This window comes from Stenella coeruleoalba (genome assembly GCF_951394435.1).
Source record: "Stenella coeruleoalba genome assembly, chromosome: 5".
NCBI lineage: Eukaryota > Metazoa > Chordata > Mammalia > Artiodactyla > Delphinidae > Stenella > Stenella coeruleoalba.
Window position 1 is genome coordinate 131,058,748 of NC_137150.1, and position 22,328 is coordinate 131,081,075.

General features: G+C 45.5%; 1 protein-coding gene across 8 annotated transcripts in view; it reads right to left on the reverse strand.

The window, feature by feature from the left end:
• TIAM1 (TIAM Rac1 associated GEF 1) overlaps positions 1–22,328 on the reverse strand; it is a 400,681-nt gene that overhangs the window by 112,556 nt on the left and 265,797 nt on the right. For all 8 annotated transcript variants that reach the window (XM_079923442.1, XM_079923436.1, XM_079923437.1 and 5 more), the window contains 2 exons: positions 7,031–7,478; positions 943–1,115 (listed from right to left, as the gene is read on the reverse strand). In XM_079923442.1, coding sequence (XP_079779568.1) covers positions 943–1,115; positions 7,031–7,478 — 621 coding nt within the window. The remainder of the gene's footprint in view (positions 1–942; positions 1,116–7,030; positions 7,479–22,328) is intronic.

Below are 22,328 nucleotides of genomic sequence, written 5' to 3' on the forward strand. Positions count from 1 at the left end.
CTACTTTATATTCCTTACTTTAATTGCCCAAATGGAAATAACTATAGGGGACAAACCCAGAAACATGGTGAAATAACCTATTACTCTCTGCCATGCCTTTATTGCAACTCTCTCTGTGGCATGGAATATCCTCACTGTCAATTTCATTCAGTTCATCCCTACTCTACCATTCACTGTCAAGGTTTACCACATCATAAAGATCAATTCATTCCAATGTCTGTCTCCCATATTACATGTGAACACTTTTAAGTGTAGAAACTGTATCAAAATATCTTCTTGGTATTCTCAATATCGCTGTGCATAGCACATAGGAAGCATGGAATAAAGGCTTGAGGAATTCCTGTATTGTGGGAATAAATGAAGAAAGCCTAATTAACACCACAAAAAGTGTATCACAACTGACCAAACTCAAAGGATTCCCTATAGAAGCAAATGTTAACCCTGAAGCGATAAGCAGGTTGGTATTTTTTAATACAATTAACCATCAAACTTCAAGAACTTTCATTCTGAAGTTCTGAAAAGATGAGGAAGAAAAACTGGTTGGGTATAGCTAGTCATCTCTGGGATGTCATGATTTTACTTTATGAGTAATATTAGAAGAGAACATATTATGATGAAAAATTTTGACAGTGCAAATCATGTCTAAATTAAGGAATTCATGATCCTTTCTCTAAAGTGCTACACAAATGATATCAAGACTACAGTGAAAAATCCTCCAACCCACACCCCTCCTCGGGCTTCACTGTGGAGGCCTCTGGGTGAGTTCAATCATTCCTGGAACTCAGTAGAGACATTTATTTTGTCATTCATCGTTTTTGTTCCTATAATGTGCAAAAGATAGAACCCACCACTCAAAGGAAAACAGGGTGAGGTACATGGGCAGGAGACGGAGGTATCTTGTAAGAGATTTGAAATGCTCTGCAAAGGAGGAGCCCAACAAACCTGGAAAAGGAAGGCATCACCCAGGGAATTGCTGAGGCAGAAGACAAAGTCCTTCTTGGGGTGCTCAGGCACGGCCTGCACGATGCTGTTCTCCACCCAGACGGCATGCTTGGGGATGCTGTTGTGGTCTATTCCAGACCTACCATCGCTCTCGTAGAAAAAGAGTGTGCACCCTGAGGAAACAGAATGGGGGTCCGTGTGAGTATTTGGTGCTCATGCAACAAAAAAGTCTGTAGTGGAAACTGTTGCTTGTGCCCTGTTACCAGGAAAGGGCTGGAAATGAGTGTGAAACCTAGGAAGTAAAGAGAATGGGGCCATGCTTGTACTAAGTCTTGGATGGTCTTGGACAGAGACTTTTTTTTTTTTAATTGAAGTATAGTTGATTTACAATGTTAAGACTCTTAAATCACAGTTTCGTCATTCATACCCTCAAGTTCTTTAAGATCTTACTTCCTGTTTTAGAATGTGACAGATATCCTCACAGGCATACGGGGGTCTGATGGCTCCTCTGGCCAGTGGTGGCTGTAAATTCAGCTCCTCGGGCCTGAACAGCAAGCACCACTGAGTGAGGACCGGCACCAGTTCTGTCCCACTGGAGTCCCTCCCAATATGTCTCACAGGATATGCAACCAGAGAACACAATTTATTGGGTTTTTTGACTATGCCCTTGGAGAAAACAAACTATAACACTGGCTTTAGGTGCTTTCAGGTTAAGGAATGAAATGACAGACTTTTAGTCTCAGATCTTTTCTATAAAATGTTTTGCTAGAGATCAGCCATGTCCTTGCTCCTCCTGGAAGAGGAAACACATGGCACACATGTGAAGGCCTGGGGGAGGCCAGAGGCCTGGTCCACACTAAATTATACTGTGAAACTAAATGAGACAGGAGCAATAGAAACCTCTCCTACATTTGTGGCAAGGTGGGTTCAATAGATACCCTCCGTCATGGCCTACATGTGAGGCGCACTTTATTAGTAATTACTCACTGAGCACTTGCTCTCAAGTCATCATTTCAGGGGAAACCTGGGCCCAGCTTTCTGACTCTTTAACTTCAACATAAGCCACTTGGTCCGTCTTCAACATCTTCCTTACCACAAGCAAGGGCCGCCGTTTATGTGAATCACAAAGACTTCCAAGTACAATCTACTCGCCTGCAGTATGAACTTCTGTAAAGCAAATTTGTAACTGACATCGTAGAACGATGGGGATCAATGGAAGTCACATGAGTGCAAAGGCGATTTTTCCCAGCCCGTAATATTTCACAGGAGCATGTAACAGCTGCTGGATTTAAGGTCCCCCAGCACAGACGCACGCAGCACGCAGGCACGCGAGGCCCACTCGTTTCACAGTGTTTGCCTTGGTACAGCCTGACCGTGAGCTCTGCCTAAAAGTCTATTGCACGGTGTTCCTGAATTTCATGGTTTTATAACTATTGTCCTTGTCTCCATAATTCAGGAGTTTCAACTCTTCCTCTAATCCATTCAAGTTATATTCACATTTTTTTCTTAAGGTTGTACGTTTTCTGTGATATTTCTTGTTGGAAATTAGGAATGTTATGAGAGTAATTTTAGTAGGGTTTTGTTTTCTATTTCTTTAGGTTTTGTAGTAATAAGTTGCTTACATATAATTTAATTATATACTTACGGAGTGTTCTGCCCCAACCCTGTTTTGCTTATAATTCCTGTTATTTTGAAGATCTCAAGTTTTTACAGGAACACAGAGGTCACGTTCGGAATCATGTATACCTCCTCTTTCCATGTCTTAAGCTAACATAGATTCAGAGACACAAAGAGAAAAGAAATGGAAAGGGGAGGCCCTTTTCCTCCAAACCCGAGGTTCCTGAGGTGGGGCAATCTTGCTGAATGAGGGACATTTGGTGAAGTCGGGAGACATTTTTGGCTGTCACAACTTGGGGGTGGGGAACAGAAGGAGGCGAGTAGCGGACAGGGATATTGCTAAACATCCTACGATGCCCAGGACAGGCCTCATGACAAAGAATTATCCAGAAAATGTCAATAGGCCTTCTGTTGAGAAACCCTGCTCTAAATAATCCTTAGGACTAATATTACGCTAATGATGAACAAATCCGTAACAGAAAAAGAGCAACACGGCTTTACCATAGTTTGAGAACAGAGACTGAAGCCTATAGATGATGGATACGGGGCATCCACACATCACATTGAACATCTTATGTCTTCCCAAATGGATGTTTTCATAATTTTTCAAAGTTGGTTTACAATCGCCCGTGACAGTGGGTGGTTAAAAATCAGCTTGTACTCAATTATCTACATGTTCCTATTTTTTTTTTTTTTTTTCTGTACGCGGGGCTCTCACTGTTGTGGCCCCTCCCGTTGCGGAGCACAGGCTCCGGACGCGCAGGCTCAGCGGCCATGGCTCACGGGCCCAGCCGCTCCGCACCACGTGGGATCCTCCCGGACCGGGGCACAAACCCGCGTCCCCCGCATCGGCAGGCGGACTCCCAACCACTGCGCCACCAGGGAAGCCCTACATGTTCCAATTTTAAGATTAATGAGAAGCAGCAAATCTGGGAACCACGTGGTCCCTGGTAACAGGTCCATATACCTTCATCTTCACTTGAACATAATCTGTATGCTTTTCAGTTGTGGATGGAGACACTCCAGAGATTAATTCTAAATAAAACCTTTTTTCGTAAAATTAATTATTCTGTCAAAAGTGAAAGAACCTTAGGAGAATTTCCTAGCCTACGGTTCCCAGGCACTCTGCTTTTTATTTCTCCATATCCAAGCCCAAGTCAGCAGCAAGCCCCGCCTCTGACTGGCAAGGACAAGCCCCAGGTCTGTCAATGTATAATGGGACCTGTCAGGAGCAAGAAGCAAAGGACTCGGCAGCTCTGTGCTCTGGGCCTGGATCCTGACAGACTGTGTCACTCAGATCTGGGTCACCAAGAAAGTGAAGCCTCCCTCCTCTAATGGGTGTGTGAGCTGAGCACCCACACCTTGCCTTCCTTGATCATTTATTCTCTAAAGGAGCAGCAGAAACAAAACAGCCCCCGCTTCCACGTCCCAAGTAAAAAATCACCTAATTATTTTTATTCTACGCCACTAACGGTGTTATTCTCATATTTAGTGTAAGAATCACCTGGGAAGCCTGTTTAAACCACAAATTCTGGGCCTGTCATGGGCTGAATTATATCCCCCCAAGTTCCTATGCCGATGTCCTAACCCAGGGCCTCCGAATATGGCTGTATTTGGAGATAAGGTCTTTACAGAGGTCATTAAAATTAAACGAGGTCATAAGGGTGGGCCCTAATCCAATATGACCGCTGTCCTTATAAGAAGAGGGGATTTGGACATAGACAGGTACAGAGGGAGGACGTGAAGATACTAGAAGAAGACGGCCATTTGCAAGCCCAGGAGCAAGGCCTCAGAAAACACCAAACCTGATGACACCTTGATCTGAGACTTCTAGGCTCCAGGACTGTGAGAAAATAAAGTTCTTTGGTTTAAGCCACCCAGTCTGTGGTACTCTGTTATAGCAGCTCTAGTACAGGGACTAATACAGGGCCCCACCTCCAAACTGTGAGATTCAGCAGGTATGGATACACCCCAGGAAGCATCTCAGGTGACCGTGACTGCAGGTGGTCTTCTAATCATGTTGTTAACAACTCAGCATTAGTTAACAAAATGAACAATAAGATGGGCTGCTAAAGGGAACAGAGGTTGCAGCGTCCAGTGGTGTGGACATTTAGGGGAGGAGCAGAGAGCAGGGCCCCTCAGACATGACCCTGTAGTGCCTCTAAATTAAGCCAAGGCAGGTCCCGTGTGAAAAAAAACAGTAGCAGTTCTCCAAAATGCTCCCACAGAATGGACATCTGTGTTTCACAAGCAGGACCATGACATCAAATACACGTTTCCCAATTCACGATGGAAAACTAAAAGCAAAGTGTGCTGTGCGTATGTGTAAACTGATTGAATTTGCTCAAATTCAATATTCTTATTTCACATGTGTGTTCAAAATTTCATATACACTTGATAGAATTTGCTCAAATTCAATATTCTTATTTCACATGTGTGTTCAAAATTTCATATACACTTTATATAGACTATATTATGGTATCTGATTTAGTATAGAAAATAAAATTTAAAGCTTAATATCAGTAATTCCTGTGATTTTTCCACAGAAGATACTATGGTTTCCAGAACTCCACATCTATTCAAACTTTGAAACCACTAAGGTAGACTTTTCAAATGAGAAAAGGACATGAGAAAGAACCTGACTCTTCCTGAGACATCCTTGGAAGTGGAGCAACAAGATGAAATAACCCAGCAAGTCTTAAAAGCTAGACATGAAGAGAAAGACAGCATCCCACCCTAAACATGCAGCAACATTAGACACACAGGCTCTTGGCAGTAGGGGAAGCTACCCTACACTGGCTGTCAAGAGGAAAGACTCCTCTATGGGACAGTTGGTTGTTCCCTAAAACACACAACCCCCTTTCTTCTGCAGTAATAGAAACCCCAGTGCTCAGCTGGGCCCATCCCTGCCTCCCTTGCAGCTAGGCTGGACTCATTTCTGGCCAATGCGATGGAAGCAGAAGAGATGCAGGCAATTTCCAGGTTGTACCCTCAGTGCAGAGGGATACACCCTCCACTTCCCCCATTTTTCCGCTGGAACCTGGACCCGCTGGTGAGCTATCCTAATCTTTCAGACTAACACAATGCTCTAGGGACAGTTAAGCAACGACAAAAGGAATTCTGGCTTCTGGATGACTTAACAGCAAAGAGTCAGCCCATCACTCTCAGACGCTCCACCTCTGCTAGGTGGAAGGAAAATAAAGTTCTGTCTTGCTTGAGGCACTGTCATTGTGGGTCTCAGTGACATGCAGCAAGACCTACAGTCTAATTAACATGCTCCCTTTCTGTTTCACCAGGTACTGAAGCAACAGCTGGCAGCATTAGTAATGGGGCCCACCCAAACCCTGCATGTCCCTGGGGGGTTTACACCACTGCACAGAGCTCTAGGCTGTTCCATGCCTCTAGGATTGGCTGTTCTGCACCAGCCACAGTTGGTGAAATCCAGGGTCAGATGGAGTCATGGGTGCACCACACCAGCTGAGCCCAGGCTTCTTCCTCCTGGACCCATCCTTCATGCTTCTTAACCTGTCTAACCTATCCTGCCATGTACTAACCCTGCTTCAAATCCATCTTGTGTCAAAGATTCTAAGCGGTCTTGAGAAGTGTTTTTCTTTTTAAGACACAGAGCTCACAAATGTGTTACAATTTCTACACTACCAAGATATATGCAGATGTGCAAAAATACATATACATACTTCTAAAGTGTGTGTAAAGCGATAATGAATAGCAAGACATAAATGTATTATGCTTACTAATGAAAAGAAAGACGATGGTATACAGATATACCATTGTATATAGATATATATACATGATACAGATATATATCTCTATATATACACACACACACTCAAATATTCAAAGTCTGACCATAAAACAGTGACTTTTTCACAAACATAGATGGCTCAGACATTCCATTAAGCACTGGGTTGAGCCCCATGAAATTAGCAATATTCCATCAGTTTTTACCCCCCAAATGACAATTTCATAAGCTTCAAACCAGTGATTTTTCCCTCCAAAACGTCACTTCCGGAGGCACTTGTTTTGGAATGATTCCAAAAAAATATTCTTTTAGAACTCAAGCCTTTCAAACTGTCAGGAGAACCAGCTGTATATATGAGAAAACTAGACGAGAGGCTCCAATAGCTTAACTGTGAAACAGTAAAGAAAATAAAACATTGGTGGAGAAGGAAAATGGGGAGTGACTCATCAAGGGACAAAGTTTCAGCTAGATAAGATGATTATGTTCTAGGTGTGCTGTGCGACTGCGTGCCTTAGTCAACAATACCGTAACGTACACCCAAAATTATGCTAAGAAGGTAGATCTCACGTTAAGTATTCTTACCACCACAAAATAAGTTTTGAAATTAGCATGAAATAGAAGTTCCATGTAACTGAAAAACATCATTTGCACAGGTGCACCATGGAGCACAGGATGTACCCAGCACTGCAGGAAGGATGCTCCCTCTCTCACCTTTCAAGGACACCCAGTAGTGCTTCCACTTCCTCCGGGTGGCCGACTCCACCTTCTTGTTCTTCTTGTGCACCAGGAAGTTCTTGACTGCCAGGGCTCCGGCCTTACGCACCGTGCCCTGAGCGGCCGTGAGCAGGATATCGGACTGGCCCGGGGAGCTCAGGGTACCGCTGCTCTGCTCGTCGCTGTGCGCCGAGCCGGCCTCCTCCAGGCTCTCACTGTTGGTGGTGCTCATCTCCAGCTCCCGTCGGAAATTCTCGTACACCCCCTGGCGGGCTGCGTCCCCGGTGGAGCTGCTGCCGCTGTCGCTGCCCACAAAGGCGCGGCCGGTGGGGGGTGAGTAGCTGGAGTTGGTGGCATTGGATCGCCTGGACAGGAGGTCCGTGTCGGTGGTGGCCCCTTCGATCCCACTGTCGGCAAACTCGCTACCCTCGCCCGCATTAACATCCTTGGGAGCCGAAAGGGAGAAAAAAGAAGACATGCATCATGCAGGGAAGTAACCCAGGGGCTTCTGTCGGTCCAGCCAGGGGCTGTGTAGCTGCAGGCAACCCACAGGGCATCACTGCTCCCAGCCTCTCCTGGACCAATTACTCCTCACCCCCCTGACCCGCACAAACCCAACGTGCCCACAGAGCAGCTCAGGAAAACCATGAAGCTGCCCCGGTATGAATGCCAACAATTTGGAATGTTCAAGAAACATTTTTCAGAAAGCAAGCAAGATTTCAGAAAACTTATCAATTATCTGACTTTCAGGTAATTGGCAAATCAGCTACTGAGATGCTCCCACTGCCCTGCTGAGAGAGCTCTGCACCCTCACCCTCGTCAGCCTGCCTGGAGCTCTAGGGTATTCTGCTGACTGATGAGTTATTCCAGAAGTACGGGGTTCCAAGGGATAACGAAGTCTTTACTGATAACTTTTTTTTTTTTTTTTTTTAACGAAGGGCCTAGTTAGGGGTCTATTCTATAATCTGGTGACTAAAAAGGAAACTAGTGTGCTACCTCACCCACTCACCCAGCAAGGACCCACAGCCCAGGAGCAGGGAAGAGTCCTCGGGCTCCAATCAGCTTTGCTTCTTGAAAACAAGCAGCTTCTCACTTCTCACATTGAGCTAAAAAAGTCTGTGGGGCTCACAGCTCCCATGCAGGCTCTCCAATTACCTTGCCCTTTCAAAGCTGGGATGCTAGGAGCCCGAAGCAAGCTACTCACCGCCCCTGGGCCAAGGAACAGCTTGGGGCACTGCCAGGAGGTGGCGGGTATCAATTCCCAGTTTAAAAACGTTTGGAACTTCCAAAGCACTGCGCCTGCTTGCGTGTTGAACATTTCCGGGACAGGAAGATCTGTTCTTAAATCAGAATCTTAATTGCTCTGAAGTGCTAAAGGCATTTCCATAAACAATGATTGAATAATGGTAGTCATCAAGGGAGGAAAATGACAGCAGTACTGGACAGCACAGCTCGACAGTCTCATGGATAAGAAATTAGACTGGTTTTTCTCAAAGGGAGAGAATCGGAATGTAAGTCTGACATAGGAAGAGATAGCAAAGTAATACGTGGTTTGGGGACTTAACCACTTGTTAAGCCTTTAGTCTCATAAATAGTTAATTATGGCTTGAAAATGTAAAAACTAACGGGCTATTCCGATTGCCATATAAATCAATGCTTTGCGTTCAAATCTTTGATGAGAGGCAGTGGCAGGGTAGGCAGAACGAGACAAGCCACATACTAATATCACCCTGCACGAGGCCCAGACAGGTGCTGTGCCCATGTCTCCGCACATCTCACCTGGTCAATTCTAAATTAGGGCCCTCAGAGTTCACGTGCGTCATGAATAGGTCCTAAGTGAGTAACTTAAAATGGGCATAGCCAGACAGGAAAACAAGCAAAGGAGACACAGAAAGACAAATACTGTATGATTGACTTCTATGTGGAACGTAAAAATGTAAAACTCACAGAACCAGAGGGTAGAATGGTGGTTGCCAGAGGGTGAGGGCCCGGAGAAATGGGGAGACGTTGGTGAAGGTTACAAACTTTTAGTTATTATAACAAGTTCTGCGGATCTGATATATAGCCTGATGACTCTAGTTAATGATACCATGTTGTATCCTTGAAATTTGCTAGGAAAGTAGATCGTAAGTGTTCTCACCACAAAAGAAAGAAAGAGAGAGAGAGATAAAGGAAGGAAGGGAGGGAGGGAGGGAGGAAGGGGTAATTATGTGAGTGATGGATATGTTAATTAATTTGATTTTGGTAATCATTTCACACTATATACATATATTAAATCATCACATTGTACACCTTCAAAAAACACAAAAACACACAACAAGGAGTACAGTGTGCAAAGGGTAGAAATTTGACAGTGGAAAAACCTGGCAAATACCACCTCGGCCAAGAGCTCAAGGTTAACTGGGTGTGTGGTATATGGGAACCCTTTCTACTATCTTTGCAATGTTTATGTAATTCTAAAGCTGTTCTAAAATAAAAAGTTTATTTAAAAAAAAAAAAGAGGGGCTTCTTTGGTGGCACAGTGGTTGAGAATCTGCCTGCCAATGCAGGGGACACGGGTTCGAGCCCTGGTCTGGGAAGATCCCACATGCCGTGGAGCAACTGGGCCCGTGAACCACAACTACTGAGCCTGCACGTCTGGAGCCTGTGCTCCACAACAAGAGAGGCCGCAACAGTGAGAGGCCCGCGCACCGCGATGAAGAGTGGCCCTCCACTTGCCGCAACTAGAGAAAGCCCTCGCACAGAAATGAAGACCCAACACAGCCAAAAATAAATAAATTAATTAATTAATTTTAAAAGAACAGTAAAAAAAAATTTGAAAAAAGAAAAGAAAAAACAAGGAGGAGGTAAGAAGGGACATAGTAGCAGGAAGTGGTTAAGCGAGTTTCTAAGGACCAACAACATTTGCGATGCAGTTTAGGTCCCTGGGATGTAGAGGGACTCAAGAGTGTCAAAGAAACCATGGATGCGGCTCAGACGCAGACCCTGTGACTACTGGTTCTGTCACTTGGCCATCTGCTGTCCTGCCTGTTACCCTCCACCAATGGTCATCAAGGACCCAGATCTAGTAGGTCAAAGTCCTCTATACAAACAGGGGAGTGCTGTTACCAACCCACATTTCTCTCTGGCAAGGACATTTACCATACATATCCCTTTTGATCTAATAAGTAAATTTGGCCATCAGTGATTATTCAAGATAACCATGGGTGGTGGGAGATGCGGAGTTTGTGTGATTCTCACCAACATCTGGATTCATTTTTACATGCCTCAGTCCTTCTCTGGAAGAAGTGACAAAACCAGCTATAAACTCGCCTCAAAAATGAAAAGAGATGAGCTGCTCCTCTGTAAGATCAGCTACACAGGTATCCTCTCTAGGTCATAAGAGAAAGACTTCAGAACAAAAAGGAGAAATTAATTCCAGGCATCTTGTAATTCCCAGAGCTCTGGAACAGGAAAGAACCTCGCCAAACCATCCCCTTGGTGAATGCATGGAGATGCTGAGGTTTAGAAAGTCACAAGTGTGGCAGGTGGCAGATTGGAGGTTGGAGCCCATGCCTCCAACGACCTTTTCCATTGGACAAGATGGCCCCATGGCTCAGCCGCAGGGAGCACCTGACTGGATCCTGTCTCAACAGTCAACTCCATGCCTTCCCTTCTGTTTCTCAACAGTGCCCCTTCTAGGTTTTCCCAGCACAACTGAGTGACTGTGCATCTATATGCCTTGAGTTTCCCAGCAAAGAGCTCAGACTCAAAAGTGGACAGAAGGAGAAGGAGAAGATGAAAAAGAAGATGAGGGAAACAGAGGCAGACACTGGACAGGCGTGTCTCTTAACAGTCTACTACATGCCCACAAACCATGAACTCCTACAGAATGCCTTGATGTCTCTACTGCAACTAAGAGTTGAGGCCTCGATAGACACTCACCTCTTTGTCAGGCTTGAACACGTGCTCATGCCAACTGACACTGCAACCCTGCAATGGCCCAGGCTGTGTGTATTCAACTCTGGGACGACCATTAAATCGAGCAAAGAAGTGATTACTCCAGGTTGAGAGGCCTGCTGGCCCCAGCGGAGCTGGCACACTTTGGGAGCGTAGCCACTGGAGAATGCTCCCGGATCTGTGATCCAAGCCAGCTCCACCTGCTTTCCACAGTGGTTAAGCAGGCTAAGTGGTACACATCCTCCCACTGATATGTGACCCAGCCTGTCCAGAAACGGACGGTGGCTGCCCAGCTCCAGCCTCTATTTGGTCATGAAGCTTGGGATGTGCCAAATACCCAGAAACCCTTGCTCCAGCATTGTGGGAAATGATGTCCACCCAGCCAGAGGCATTGCTCCACACCTGAATGGTCAACGGGACTCCACATCCCCCTACACCTTGAGTGTGGGAGACAGTCATCTACAGCAGGGCTCCAGATGCCTAAGTGCCACGCGAGAATTACAAGTTAACAGGTCTCAGAATCTCTAGAACAAACCAAAGACAGATACACTGATGTAGAGGCACGAGGTTCACACACTGAAAGAGCGCTCCAAGGCTGCATCCTAAAGGCCCATCCTTCTCAAATGGCAGGATGCACACCACTGTGATACAGCTTCCAACAGCTCAGAAGAAAGACAGCATCACTGTGATGCAAACATTCCTGGTGCACCTTTCCCAAGGGCTCCTCCTCCTACCGACCTCCGTCTCAAGGACACTTCACACAGGAGAAACCTGACTCTCCCCACACTTAAAAGCCCCTGTAGGGCTTCCCTGGTGACGCAGTGGTTGAGAGTCCGCCTGCCGATGCAGGGGACGCGGGTTCGTGCCCCGGTCCAGGAGGATCCCACATGCCACGGAGCGGCTGGGCCCATGAGCCACGGGTGCTGAGCCTGTGCGTCTGGAGCCTGTGCTCCACAACGGGAGAGGCCACAACAGTGAGAGGCCGCGTACCGCAAAAAAAAAAAAAAAAAAAAAAAGCCCCTGTCAACCACCCCACTCTTCCAAAGGCAAGAAATCCAGATGATCAACCCCAGGGAAAATTCCCACGGAAGCCCAGCACTCTTTATTGCAAATGCGAGGCATGTTCCTTCTTCTCTAGTTAGATGTCTTAGCATACGATCAGTCCTAGATTATTTAACCAAATACTGAAACTTAAAGCAAAAGTCAGAGGAGATCAAGGGAAATGGTAAGACCCTAGCTAGACACAGAAGTAACTCCCAACATGGTGCATGATCCAGCCAAAGATTTCCTAAAACTAGCTCAAAATAAACTCCCCATGTTAGAACCACTCCACAGAAGAGGCTTCCAATTATAAACAACATTCACGGAATACAGAGGCTCTTCAATCCTGCTCTTCCTGGACAAGTCCTCCCAAGCCAGATTCTTCGAGCACTCACCGATTTCCATTCCACTGGCAGTCTCCCAGCATGAATGCATGCACTTTCCCATTGGATGCACAAGTGGCCAGCTGTTGCCCCAAACATTCGACAGCTGCCAGGCAAGAGTTTTCTTTGTCATTTTAGCCAGGCAGCAAATGCTGAAATGAGCTCTGGTGCTAAAGTGGAGGCAGCAAGAGGTAAATTCAAAGCCTGTTTTCACTGCCTTGAAAACTGGAGGAGGGTCACCCAGCATGAACATAGGCTAAAGACACATTGTGGCAAAGGCTCAAGTTGTTTCCACCAGGGAATTCAGAAAGACTCTGAGGGACAGGTTTGCTGTGCTAAAGATGTGTGGACACAATTTTGAAGAGCTAATTAGCCACAAAGTTCAAGGGCCCTGGGACAAGTCAGGGACCAGGAGGGTCAATTGGCAACTTGTAGTTACAAGTCGAATGCAGTTAGAAACTGGTATGTTGGTCACTTTGTTTAATTTCCCCGTTGAATCCAGCTTTGCTTCAATACACCTGTAGAGAGAAGGTAAATACAGAAGAAAAGAGTTCACAGAATTTCAATGGGGAGAGGAGTTTTTTTTTTTTTTTTTTTGGCCATGCCACGAGGCACGCGGGATCTTAATTCCCCAACCAGGGATAGAACCCGCGCCCCCTGCAGTGGACGTATGGATTCTTAACCACTGGGCCACCAGGGACGTCCCTGGGGGAGGAGATTTTGACCTTCAGAAGCCTTGAATTAGAACAATTTCTGCCTCATTAAATTCTAAAACATTCCCCCTCTGGCTTATCATCTTCATCTTATCTCCCAAATCTAAGGACACCCCTCCGCCACACATGCACACACATAAGCACTGTCTTTGGTTTCCAACATTCTCTCCTTGGTACGCTCAGTACTACACTCTACTATACTCTTCGTATACCCTCCCGTGGTAATCTCAATGCAGCAAATGTCATGTCTGGGCAAGTTATTTTGAACCAATCCATGCCTCAGTCTCCTCACCTGTATAATGGGAATAGCAACAATATTTACTTTGTAAGACACTTTGTAAGATGTGAGATTGAGGTAACACAAGTTTCTAGAATGGTGCCCAGCACACAGTACCTGCACAAGAGTGTTAACTCTAATTACTGTCATGTCCATCCTCAGCCTTACTTACATCTCAGCCCAAGGAGAGAAGACGCTGCCTGACCTCGCTTACTAGCTTCCTGCACTAGCATGAAAGAATGGGTGTTGCTGAGGAACTTGGGAAAAACAAGGTCTCACGGGAAAAATACACAGGCCCACCAAGGCTGGTGCGAGCCAATGTAATCCCCTTGAATTATTTTCACATTCGCAAAACTGCACAATAAACTAAGAAAATGATGTTTCCTATGCTGTAAGTAACTGCTAGGCTCTGCTACTAATAATTGCCACTCTTGATTTACAGAAATACTGCAGCATCCATTTGCCATCACTGTAAGGTTTTTTTCTTTCCTCTCTCTACACAAAGAGCCAGTGCCATTTTGATTTTTTTTTTTTTTTTTTTTTTTTGGCGGTACGCGGGCCTCTCACTGCTGCGGCCCCTCCCGCCACGCAGCACAGGCTCCGGACGCGCAGGCTCAGCGGCCATGGCTCACGGGCCCAGCCGCTCCGCGGCACGTGGGATCCTCCCGGACCGGGGCACGAACCCGCGTCCCCCGCATCGGCAGGCGGACTCTCAACCACTGCGCCACCAGGGAAGCCCCCATTTTGAATTTTTGATTCCGAAGTTTGTAAACTGTACCTCTTGACCTCCCACTCTTAGCCTCTTTACATGGGTCCCAGTTCCCTTTGAGACGTTTCTAAAACCCTGTTTCTATTTCCTTCCTCTTTCCTTCCTCAGGCAAAATCTCCATGCCCTTTAAAGTTTCCAGCACTCAGTCCCATCCTCTCTAATGATTTACAACGGAGTCACTCAAAATTTCTCTCAATTACAACTGCTGAAGTTCTTACTGCTGCCCAGAAGAGTCTCAGAAGTAAGTTGGCAAATGCTTGAAATGTTGCCTCAGGTAACTCCAGATTGGGGACAGCTCTATGTCTAAGTCCGTGAATCATCTTCTCTCCTTTCATCTGTTTTTCTATGTGCTTGTCTCAAACCCTGTCGTCACCCTTCCCCTCCTCAGGACCTCAGGATATATCACATCCCTAGTCCCTCTTCTTCTTTTCCTAGTGCCACATCCCTGGTTCAGCCACAGACTCTCTGTTCTAACTACCTTCCGCCCATCGATCCATCCTGCATGCCATGGCTGGGTAAGTCTCCCAGGAGCAAGGTGAGGGCCCCCAAGGCTGTCCATCCAGGCCCTCCACCAACGTCCAGCCTTAGCACTGGACCTTTGGATGCATGCAGCCACCAGTGAAACTGAAGAACTCATGCCGGCATATGCTCCCAACTTTTCTTGCGTCCAGGAATTCCAGGAACACTGATCCTTCAAGGTTCAGCTCAAAGTCCCTCTTCCCACAGCTGGAAGCCTTCTCTTTCCCTCCTCCAATCCCCGTGCCGCTTCTCTGCAGCATCCCCTTCCCACCCCCCCACCCCCCCCCCCCCCGCCTCCCCTCCCCCTGCCCAACTCTGCTCCAGCCACGTTGGCCTCTTTGTTCTTCCTCAAAGGTGCAGGGCACACTCCCACCTTTCAAATCAATGGCCAATTCCCATCTCCCTTCCAAATCCCTACCCAAGTCTGCCCATCCCGAGGGGCGGGGCCCGACCCAACCACCTGATCCGGAATTGCTGCGCATTCCCCGCTGCCTGGTCTTCGTTGCCTTGCTCTCTTTTCCCCATAGCATGCCATGTACTTGTTATGCTGACTGTTTGCTGCAGACACACCTCCACTTCACCCCAACTAACTTCCTGAGCTCAGGGATCTCTTCTTGATGCATTCCAAGGCACCAAGAATAGTGTCTGGCATGGCGTAGGCACTTCCAAAAAAAACCCACAAACACTGTTGAACAATTTAACTGCTGTTCATCTTCCACCCTCCTCTCCAACCAAGAAAAGCGTTTCTCATGGAACACATTTTAGTTTGATTTAACGGTGTAGTCATTTCCAGGCTCAACTCACGCTCAACTCCAGTTGAAGTCACAACTGAGCCCCAACTGGAAAGCTTGACTTCCACATCTTCCAGCCATCCGCATTTATTACGTCTTTTATGGAGACAACCAGAGCTCACTTACATGTTTTTTCTTTCATCTTTTTAAAAGGAGAGAAAGTGAGAAAGACATATTGGGCTGTTTTATGGCCCAAACTAGATATTCTGTCAACAGGAAGTTCAAAGCACACTGGGCCCCAACACAGAGAGAAAAGCTGGTGGGCGTTTCCTAAGTTCTGCCCTGCGGATCCGTGGAGATGCTCCCAGGGCTGCACAGCAGGCTGGCTGGGAGGCCTCCAAGCTCCTGGTCCCAGCCCTTTATCCTCCTCAGTTATGCTGGGAAACCAGCAATGGCACGTTACTGTGGGACACGACTTACACTGAGGGACACAGAGGCTCCTCTCCTCACCGACTAAACTAAGAATGTGATTTTCAAAGGCTTGGGCCTCCCCAGACTATATTAGCATAAATAAACAGCTCTCCAAGTGAGGACCAGGGGTCCTTAAATAATTTCAGGGGGTCCCTAAGGTCCTCCCTTTACCAACTATCTGTTCGAAGCCAGGCTTTTCTCATATAGTCCAACCAAAACAGCATGTCGCAAGAGAGTGAATGCAGAAGCAGATATGAGACTCTAGTGTCTTCTGATAAGCCAGAAATTGTAGAGATTTGCAAAAATACAAAACAATGCCCTTCTTCTGGCTTTTTTTTTTAATTTTAGAAAATAAAATTTAAAAAATAAAGTTATTTATGTGAACATGTAATGGTTTATTGCTGCTATTTTAAGATGAATTAACAAGTTTTTTTTTTACATTTCTGTTTCATTTTCTAATGTGATAAATATTTATAGATATAACCCACATGGACAGAAGCCCTTTGGAGTCTGTAACACTTTTTAAGAGTATAAAGGAGTCTGAGAACTTCTGATACAAGCCATGTCTCAGCTACCTTCTCACCCTCCCACTCCTCAAAAGAAGATCTTGGCAAAGAAGAGGGATATTCTTGTTGAAATGGATGGGCTGTTTTCCAAAATAAATACCTCATTGCTTAACTTACGTGGCAGAAAAAGAAAAATCAAAAGGAAGGCAAAAAAGAAGGATCAAACAGGAGCCGCGAAAGAAGAGAGGTTTTTTTAAATGGATTTTATATGAAAATATCTTGTTTCACGAAGAATTAACCTAAGGGTCTTCAAATGTATGGGTACCAAGGGGGGAGGGAGTGGGGTGGGAGGAACTGGGAGATTGGGATTGATACATATACACTATTGATACTATGTATAAAATAGACAACTGAGGGGAACACACACATATACACTATTGATACTATGTATAAAATAGACAACTGAGGGAAACACACATAGCATCCCCTCCCTTTGGGATTTCCCTCCGGTTTAGGACACCACAGAGCATTAAGTGGAGTTAATGCACTGTGTTGTCCTAAACGGATGGGAAATCCAGAAGGGAGGGGGTGTTATGTATACATATGGGTGATTCATTTTGCTGTGCAGTAGAAGCTAACACAACATTGTAAAGCAACTATACTCCAATAAAAGTTAATTAAAGAAAATAATTAACCTGAGGTTCTTAACCAGAAGCTTCTCGATGGACCTTGGAGGACCCGTGGATCCCCTGAAATGATATGCAAAAGGGTGGTCTCTTGTGTTGATCCCAAAAGATCCAAATGTTTCATCTGATTCGCAAAGGAATCTGTGACCAAAGGTTAGGAATCTCTGGATGCTGATGTCAGTTCTCAGCTCAGGGAACATATTTATTATCCCTGAACCATTTAAACTAAGTGTAAAACGAAACAAAATTTTAAAAATCAACACAACTTTTATAGGAACTCAAGATCTTCTTCCGATCGTGCTGCACCCTTTATCTTGCTGAAATCACCAATCCTATTAACTTGTTTATCCAAGCAAGAAGGTCCTCAGGGATACAGCCTTCTAAAGTCATCTTTGGCATGTCTCCAAAAAAGACATACAGATGGCCAACAGGCACACGAAAAGATGCTCAACATCGCTAATTATTAGAGAAATGCAAATCAAAACTGCGATGAGGTATATCACCTCACACCAGTCAGAATGGCCATCATTAAAATGTCTACAAGTAACGAAAGCCGGAGAGGGTGTGGCGAAAAGGGAACGCTAATACACAGTTGGTGGGAATGTAAGTTGGTGCAGCCACTGTGGAAAACAGTATGAAAGTTCCTCAAAAAACTACAAACAGAGCTACCATATGATCCAGCAATCCCACTCCTGGGCATATATATGCAGACAAAACTATAATTCAAAAAGATACATGCACCCCTATGTTCACAGCAGCACTATTCACAATAGCCAAGATATGGAAACAACCTAAATGTCCATCGACAGAATGGATAAAGAAGATGTTGTACATATATACAATGGAATACTACTCAGCCATAAAAAAAATAATGCCATTTGCAGCAACATAGAACTAGAGATTATCATACTAAGTGAAGTAAGTCAGACAAAGACAATACCATACGATATCACTTACATATGGAATCTAAAATATGACACAAATGAACTTACCTACGAAACAGAAATAGACTCAGACGTAGAGAACAGACTTGTTGCCGAGGGGAAGGTGGCGGGGAGATGGAGTGGGAGGTTGGGATTAGCAGATGCAAATTATTATACATAGAATGAATAAAAAACAAGGTCCTACTGTATAGCATAGGGAACTATATTCGATATCCTGTGATAAACCGTAATGGAAAAGAACATGAAAAAGAAGGTATATATATGTATAACTGAATCAGTTTGCTGTACGGCAGCAGAAGTTAACACAACATTGTAAATCAACTATACTTCAATTTAAAAACATACAAATAAAAAATAAAGTCGCCTTTGGTCATCTCTCTCAGGGACTGCTGATTCGGGCCACGGTAGTGGACAGTTACTATTTTCTTTTCAGCCCACCACCCTGTTTGGCTTCTGTACCAGAACTGGGGGGTTTTGATGTTAAAATCTGAGAGCACGTGAGCTGAAACCTGTTTGAACATGGGGAGGCAGTGTGGTGTGGGTTTGCTTCTGAAGAAAGGACCCTGGTCTGTGGGTCAGAAGACCTGGACTTCAATCCAGTCGTGAGACCCTGTCACCTAATCTCCTTAGGTTGACTTCCTCCCCTGAAAAGTGATGGGAGAGTTGGCAACTCGCCATCAGGCTGAAATGAACCCCCGCAGAGGTGCTCAGGGGCCAGGAGCTCTGTCTTCTGTCAATCCCACTCCATATACCACGGCGGGAAGAGGGTGTCAGAAGCTGGACCAGCACACAAACCTTAGCACCAGCGCCACGTCCCCGTGAGGAGCTCTGGGGGGGGCCGCCCGCTCCCTCCCAAGGTGGCGGCCCCCTGAGACATCCTCAGCACAGCTGTTCACAGTCTTTCATCTCCCAAGTGGATGAATGAAGCCCTCCTCAGGCGTTACGCAGGACAGCTCCAAGCCAAAGCTTCCCTTTCAAGCACAGAACGTGGCTCAAGGACACTCCATCGACTGGCAGTTTCCTCGCTCCCCCTCACCCGCTGATAGCCTTAGCAACACAGGAGAGCTGAACTCTACACAATGAAACCAAACTTTACCATCGTAACTCATAACCATTATTTACGGAGCATCTAATACATGCAAGATATGGTGCCAGGAGTGTTACATTCATTCCTGTGTGGAACCCTCATTCAAGAGGCACTGAGATCCTTCTAGGTTACATAGGTAACAGGGTTCAAACTCACAAGCTCAGACCTGCTGGACTCCAGAACCTCTTCTTTGCCTGACACCAGGCTGCCCCTTCCTCTGTCCGTTAACCATGGGGACACTGAGAGTAAAGTTCAGGCCAAAATACCAATGAGGCATTCATTGCATCAAGGGGCAAGCTACCTGGGATTTTACAGAAGTCAGTACAAATAAACTCTGCTGTCAGTAGTCTGGGTAAATCCTCCCAACAAATGAGTAGCAGACTGACCGACAAGATAAGACTTTTATGCAGAAGGTACACGACACATACTCAAGTAGACTGAATTGGACAAATATAATTTCTTAGCACTCAGTGTGTGGCAGACACATTTTTGATCATTTTCAAATAAAAAGATGTTGTTCATGTTAGTTCAGATAAAACATATTGTCTCTCAGGCTCAGAGGCCATGACCTTGGCGAAATGCCCGCCAGGAGCTCTTTTCTGGGGAGTAAAACTGCTGACAAGACGATTACAGATTCAACCACATCACCGGGGCAGATGAGGAGGCCTTAATATCTACGATCCAAACTTGCCGGAGAGGGCCCCTGGGTCAGAAACTTTTACCAACACAAAAAAAAGAAAAAAAGAATTCTTTTCAAGGAAGTCTCCACACCCACTGCCTCTTAAAATACACTGTTTGGAACATAGTGGGTTCTCAAGAAATTGCGCTGGATGATCACACCAAACTTAGACTAGGAAGTGTGGGTGGATGGACAGTGTTGTGAATAATTCTGGGGTTTGTTTCAAGTCATTAAAGATCTTCACTCAACACGTAAAGTCGATACAAAAATAAGACTTCCGTTCACTTTATACACTCTGCAAAAGGCTTCCATGCATGGAATCCCACTTGGTTCTCCTAATGGCCCTGTCAGAGGCTGGTGTCACTCACCCCGGTCAGAGAAGGGGCCAGTGATGGAGTGACTTGCCCAAGGTCACCGTTTAGTAAGGAGCGAGCCGGGATCCAAATGTACGTCTTAGGATGCCTAGTCCTGTTGCACTTTGCGTTACATTAAGCTACCACAGTGCTTTACGAGACACCACGCTGAGACGATCTCACTTTCATACATTAACGATTTTAGAAGGCGACGAGCCAAAGAATGGAAATGTCGTACAACGATTACACATGAGAACTTTCAGCGATACCGGCTCTGCCCCTCTTCCGGGGGTGGCCATGACTCAAAGGCTCACAGCCCCATCAGTGGGGAGTGGGGGGAAGCAGAGGTCCAACTGTCCCGCAGTGTTGGAGACCTGGAGCTAGGGAGCCAGAATACCACCTGGCACCCCGTCAAATCTTACACAGAATGTGCGCTAACTTAGCATCGTTCCAGGTAAAAGTGACAGTCCCAGGTGAGGTTCCTTTTAACTGCTGAGGGCCAGGAGACCATTTCTTCCAATCAGGTCTGCACTGCCAATCTGGCAATGTCTTCAGGACAGAGCCTGCAGTGCCTTTCAGGTGACCCTTTAATAGGGCACCTATCTCACCTGCGTCCCAACCTGTCAAGTTGCCAGTGTAGGAAGAGCCCGGCCAGGGTAGGCAGAGGGACCACAGCGGGGTAATTCAGTCGTTTCTATCATCATAATCTTGCTTCAGAAGAGAAATGGAGAAAAATTCAAGGAGTGCATCTACAGGCAACATTCACACTCACCTTCTCAAACCTCAGAATCAGCCTTTTTAATAATTTTGTTTCTAACACAAAGTTTGATATAAACACAAAACTACCTTGAGTCCTCAACTCATACAACACTAATAATAATGAAAATTACATCAACTTACGCATTGTCCCTTATGGGTAGATTCTAAAGTACCAAGCGCTGGCCTTCACATTCCATTTTCTCAGAAACTTTATTATTATTCCCATTTGACAGATGAAGAAATTAAGGCTTCCAGAGACTTAAAAATTGTGCCTAGGGCTTCCCTGGTGGCGCAGTGGTTGAGAATCTGCCTGCCAATGCAGGGGACACGGGTTCGAGCCCTGGTCTGGGAAGATCCCACATGCCGCGAAGCAACTGGGCCCGTGAGCCACAACTGCTGAGCCTGCGCGTCTGGAGCCTGTGCTCTGCAACAACAGAGGCCTCGATAGTGAGAGGCCCGCACACCGTGATGAAGAGTGGCCCCCGCTTGCCACAACTAGAGAAAGCCCTCGCACAGAGACGAAGACCCAACACAGCCATACATAAATTGATTAATTAAAAAAAATTGTGCCCAAAGTTACTCAGGCAAGAAGACGTGGAGCCAGGATACCTGGCTTGGACACCATCAGCAAAACTTGTCCTTCAGTGGATGAATGGGGGCTGTGGGGGGAGTGTTATATACATACAGTGGAATATTATTCAGCCTTAAAAAGGAGGGCGCTTCTGACACATGGTACAACGTGTGAACCTTGAGGATATCAACCTAAATGAAATAAGCCTGTCACAAAAAGACAAATACTACATGATTCCACTCTTACAAGGTCTCTAGAGCCAAATTCACTGAGACAGAAAGTAGAACGGTGGTTGCCAGGGGCTGGGGAAAGGGGGAAACAGAGAACTTTTGTTTAATGGGGACAGAATTTCAGTTCTACGAGATGAAAAGAGTTCTGAAGATGAAGGGTACACAACAGTGTGGATGTACTTAATACCCCTCAACCATACACTTAAAAATGTCAAGATGGTAAATGTCATGTGTACTTTTACCACAGTTTAAAATATCTTTTAAAAAAGAAGAGGAAAAGGTCAAACACAGACTCCTTTAACCTATATCAACCCAGAGGAATATATAGTAAATTTCAATTATTCTAATATAGAAATCTACAGTGGTACAAAAAAAAAAAAAAGAAAAAAACTGTATCCCCAGACGACTTGTATACGGGGATTTAAAATTCCAAAATAAAATTAGAGACCTGAGATTTTGAATACTTAAAAACAAAACAAAACAAAAAAACTTGCTCTTGGGCAGGAACACAGACAATCTAGTGCCAATTTCCTTTGCCCTCCTCCCCAGGTTCCCCCACCATCCCATCTGCCCATTATATTTAGACACCCTTCCCAAGAGAATTGAGCCTCAAAATAACCCTCGAGTAACTTTGACT